The following is a 5,761-nucleotide window of genomic DNA, read 5'->3' on the forward strand; positions in this document are numbered from 1 at the left end:
GCTAACATCCATTTTATTGGGCCAACTGATCACATTTCAATCTTTCATTACAACAGAGTTCCAACATGATACTAGCTTTGATCCTAAGGATACCCTAACTAATCTCAATAATGTGCCTACTTTATTTTTGCTTTAGCAAATAGGAAGATTATGATATATATATATATATATATATATATATATATATATATATATATATATATATATATATATATATATATATATATATATATATATATATATATATATCCATGACTAGTGCTACTTTTTTTTCTTAAAATAAATGCCAAGTGCTACGTGCGGTCATTATGCACAAGGGTTGCTTCCTTGAGCGAGGGACAATATAACCATTTTATTATGGTATATTAAAAATGATAAAATCTTGATAAGCTTTTGATATTTTATAACTGCTATGTTTTTACATATTTTTTCCCGGAGTGTTATATTAGAAAGACTCAAGGGTTAGTCTCTTTTAAGTTTCTGTTTTGAGGACCAACGAATGCAAAGACATCCTACCATCTCCATCTCTTGGGTACGATGAGTTCTCGTGAGATTGATTTAATTTTGTCTTAATGGAACTTGAGCTGTTCCAAATTGATGTGTTGGAAGGTAATATTCATTAGCTTGAAATGGATTTTTTTTGTAGAAAATACAAATAGATTTCTGTGAGAGGATTCATCCACTTTTTTCAAATTAAGATGTTGCTTCCTTCGTATTTTAAATCTTCTCAAGATAAGCCAATGAAATAAAGCCAGTTGATGAACAGCAAGGCAGAACACCATTAAAACCTTTTGTTTCAGCCATTTATTTTTTGCAATGTTAACTTGCTGTTCATCTAAAACTTGAATGACTCGCCAAAATTTTGTGGGACCCATTTAACTAACAACCTATCCATCAATGGTGTTCCGGCTGCTGGTATTTGATGAACGGAACTGTCAAAGCTGCCTCTGACCTGAAACACTTTTTATTTCGTCCAATGTTGTCAATATCTGTATCGGCCCTGTATCATTTGGCACTGCCAAAAATAATTAAAAAATATTACATATCAATTATAACATGACACATGTTAAAGTCATTAAAATAGCATAGTATTTTTTACATTTATTAAAAAATAAGTGATTTAGGGGTAAAGCGTATCAATTTTCTGCTGATACGTATCGTATCGCTTGGTACAAGCCGCACTTATACTAACAACATTGATTGGACGTATATCCAATATCTTGATCCAAATGTGCAGTAGATAAGATAACGCTCATATTGTATGTAAGGAGGCATGAGTCACGTCAATTAAGGAGAGGGTTGGCATTGCCGTATGTTGTTTTATTTTTGTTTGTATTTTCTGTTTTGTACTCTCTACGATGAAGGGATTGAATTGATGTAAGTTTATATATTCCTTCTTTTTTTGTAATGAAAGTCAATAAGTCTTCTTCCTAATTTTTTTTTTCACTTTCTTAGCTCTACTATTTTCACATGGTATCAGAGCTCTGTCTCACCACTCGTGCCCTCTAATTGCTGTTTTTTTTTTCGGATTTCTTATTGTTGAGGCACTGTGCCTCTCTTGTTATAGTGAGACATCGTTTTGTACCTATTTCCTTCACTACCATCATCGTCATGGCCCTTGAGGTGAGAAACAGTCTTTCGATTCTAATAGAGATGATAAACAGTCTTTCCATTCTGATTCTCCATACTTTCTGCACTATTCGGATAATCCTGATACAGTGATCGTTTCATCACCACTGAATGGTGATAACTATTTGACGTGGCGAAGGGCAATGAAGATGGCCTTGAGTGCGAAAAATATATTCAGTTTGTCAACGAGTCACTTTCAAGACTTAAATCGACTTCAACGGAGTTTCATGCGTGGAACCGCTGCAATGACATGGTGCTGTCTTGGATTCTCAATGCATTGCCGAAAGACCTCGCCAACGGCATCATTTATGCTGACATGGCTCATGATGTGTGGGTTGAGCTTTAAGAAAGGTTCTCGCAAGGTAACGCCACATGTACTTTTCAACTCAAGAAATTGATTACCGACCATCGCCAAGAACAATCCTCCTTGGCTTCTTATTTCACCAAGCTCAAGTCCCTATGGGATGAGCTGGATTCTTACTTAAAACATTTCTCAGTGCACTTGTGGTGCGCTAAAGAAACTAAATGCATGTCAACAGCAAGAAAAAGTTTATCAATTTCTTATGGGTTTGAATGAGACTTTCTTGATCATAAGAAGTTAGATTTTAACCATTGCACCACTGCCCAATATCAGCAAGGTATATTTGATGATCTTTCAAGAAGAAAAGCAAATATTCATAAATTCATCAAACCTCTCTTGGAAGCAACAACCACGTTAGTCAAAGCCGGAGGTTTCAAAAATAGCATTGATGACAATAATCGATATACTGGAAAAATACTACCAAAACCGTGTAAGGCCAAAATGCGAGCATTGTGGGATGCTCGATCATGTCAAATCCAAGTGTTATGCCTTACATGGGTACCCACCCCAATCATCCCAAATGATAATCGAGATGAAGGGAGGATAGATCAATTCAGCATCACAACCTCAAGCTATAGCCAAACCCGAATCATATGTTGAACGGATGTCCCCTTCATCCATCATTGCATAACTGTCTGAGGAGGCAGCTAGGTTCTCTCACCAGCATGAACATGAAACCGGCTTTGGCAAACCTGGCAGGTAATGCATCTCTTAAATTCACCACCCGTAGTTCAGCCTGGATGATTGATACCAGAGCGTCAAATCATATGACGCCCTAATCTGGTTTCTTTTTTTTATGTCAACTCACTGTCCAAAATCAGACCCGTCAAGCTTCCCAAGGACCAAGATCTGACTGTCACCCAAGTAGTAAAAACCTGAATCACTTCCAACCTTCGTCTTGGAAATGTTTTGTGTGTCCCAGATTTCCAATACAATCTTTTATCGGTTAGCAAGCTACCTCAATTACAAAATTGTGTTGCCATTTTCTTTTCTACTTCAGAACCTTTCAACAAAGAAACTGATTGGAGCGGGTGAAGTTCATGATGGGCTCTACCATCTGGGGTTCAACCACTCTCGGAGCCAAGTCCTTGTTGTCAATAATCATGATTTGGGTACATGGCATCTTCGTCTTGAACACCCATCTAAAGAACATATTGCCCTGTTTTCCAAAGAAGACTCTAATATTTTATTCAATTCTGCTCTTTTATGTGATGCTTTGCTTTAGTTAAACCTTACCCCATTGATCTTTACTTGCCGTCATACAAATTTTCAACCAGTTATGCAACTTTCATGTCAACCATCCTATTTGATGTTGAGCCAAATAGTTTTGCCAAAGCAATCAAGTGTTCACAATAGTGTGAGGCCATGGCTGAGAAAAATGCAACTTGGTCTATAGTGCCTCTTCCCACAGGCAAATGACTCATCGGATGCAAATGGCCTACAAAATTAAACATCGTGTGGTTGGGTCCATCGAGCGATACAAGATGCACCTCGTTGTCAAAGGCTACACTCAAATTGAAGGTTTTGATTACCATGAAACTTTCACACTCGCAGTTAAGCTTACCACAATGTGTTGATCTTTACTGGCCTTGGCATCTACTCAAAGAGAGAGAGAGAGAGAGAGAGAGAGAGAGAGAGAGAGAGAGGTGGGTTGGGGGAGAGGGGGAGGAAAGAGCACAACATTCGGGTTTGGGTGGGCACTAGATCACACTGTCCTTTATGTACTTCACATCCATGTCTATCTTAGCCATCCACCTGAAGCATTTAAAAGAATAGGATCAGTCTGTATCAAGGTCAAAACTAGCACCAAATCCTAACCGTTTGATTGAATTGCTAAGATTGAATGTAGGATGGAACATTCAAATATTGAATTGAATTTCAAAAATATAGTGATTTTTTCATCAAAACATAAATATCACAATTTAAACGTGTTATTTATGTTTTTAATGGCTATTTATCGTGAAAAACCGTGTGATTTTTATTTATATTTTCTTATAATTTTAATTTTTTATTCCCGAGATTTTTGTCTAAAAACACGAGAATTTAATAAAAAAAATTCTCACGAGTTTTGTACTGCCGATATTTTGCCGTTTTAACCATGTCCCGTACTCCGTGTGAGTTCCAAGTTTCCAACTAGGGTTACTTATTTGCGTGTATAAACAGATGAAACCGATAGCATCGTCAATTGCTTACCTAATACAGTAAACTTATGCTATACCACAAACCTTATATAAGCAGCAGACCACACCCTTCTCTCTCTCTCTCTCTCTCTCTCTCTCCTGACCAGCAAAAAAGAGAGGCGCCATGAGCCCCCAAGATAGCACCCCTAACAGCAACACCTCCTCTGATGGCCAACCCACCACAACCACCAACAACAGCAGCAGCAGCACCTCCTTGGACAGCCAGTTGATGATGAGCCTCATGGAGAGGCTCCAACTCTACCCTTCCCTCCTCAACACCAACTCCTTCCTCTCTCAGCCCCTGGAGGACCTCTTCCTCTCCCTTCCCAACCAAGACGAAGATGAAGAAGATGAAGATGAAGATGAAGATGAAGATGATGAAAAAGAAGAAAACTATGAGGGCAACGCCGATTACAAAGCGAGGCTCGCCAGAGAGGAAGCTAAGCTCGAGAGGGAGCTCATCCGAATTATCCAGTCCGGCAAGACCGACACTCTCAAGCCCAATTCTGGCCAGGCCGTGACTATCAGAGACGCCCACCTCTGCGTCGGCTTCCACGAGGAACCTCGCCAGGGCTATCGTGTCTGGGAGTGGCACGGGCACGTCCTGCTCTACGATGAAGTGCAGGGTTACTCGCCCGAGTATATCTATGGGAACTATTTCGAGAGGGTGGTTCCCAATCCTAAGGACAAGGATGATCGTGTTGAAGAAAAGGATAATCCGTTTGAGAGTTCGGGACTCCGCGAGCTGATCGATGGTGGTGGTGGTGGTTTCAATGGTAGGATTGTGAGGAGGAACATGAACGCTGGTGGGGGGAGGTAGATGGGTTTTGCGGTTGTTGGGGGGCAGGCTTTTGGGTACCATTCATCTGAGTTTTTTAGTTGAAATTTGGGGTACCCATCTTCTGGATTTTAGGGTTTTGGCTTTTGGATGGTTGGTATTTTAGATTCAGATACATAGTTGAGGAGCTTATTGGCATTTTATATTCAGATGCAGAGTTGAGGATGTTTGCTTGACTGTTTTTTCTCAATTGGTGCATGGTCGAACTTGGATGTACACCTATTGGAAAATTTGATGGATAATTATATGATATGGTTTTCTTAATTCGCATTGCGTGTCTTGAAATTCCACCGTTTGAGTGTTCAGGAATGGTCATCTATCTCATTCATTTGTATTTGGATATTGAAACCTGGATTATACGTTTCTTCTGCTTGTTTTATTCTTTGCTTTTGTTGGCGGTTATAGTTCAGCACCTCGAGTAGCAAACTGGATTGCGTTGTTCATTTTTCTTAGGATACATGTTCGTCTCGCGAAAGTGTGTAAGTTGTCAAAGATGATTTGCTTCTGGATGGTTGGTATTTGTGATGGACGGATGGGTGGTTTATTTTAGCCATTTTGGATGGATTATGATTGTTCGTTCAGATTCGGGAATGACATTCAGTTCTGTTCGTGGTAGTAGTTAGTAGTTTCTGTTTTTTTCCTTTTATGGGAATATCAGCTTGTGATAATAACTTTGCTATGAAAACCTTGAATTGTTCAAACATGCTTGTTCCTTTTACTTGATGACAATAGTAAGGAATGGTTCAAGGCAGA

The 5,761-nt window shown here is 39.2% G+C and overlaps 1 protein-coding gene across 1 annotated transcript; it reads left to right on the plus strand.

The window, feature by feature from the left end:
- Positions 1 to 4,259: 4,259 nt before the first annotated feature.
- On the plus strand, positions 4,260 to 5,340 carry LOC149821276 (uncharacterized). Its single transcript, XM_089982224.1, has one exon. It carries the CDS (start codon positions 4,295 to 4,297, stop codon positions 4,988 to 4,990), a length of 696 nt encoding a protein of 231 aa, XP_089838350.1. The 5' UTR covers positions 4,260 to 4,294; the 3' UTR covers positions 4,991 to 5,340.
- Positions 5,341 to 5,761: the final 421 nt, after the last annotated feature.

The sequence above is a fragment of the Nuphar pumila genome, chromosome 12 (assembly GCF_984573655.1).
Source record: "Nuphar pumila chromosome 12, dmNupPumi1.hap1.1, whole genome shotgun sequence".
NCBI lineage: Eukaryota > Viridiplantae > Streptophyta > Magnoliopsida > Nymphaeales > Nymphaeaceae > Nuphar > Nuphar pumila.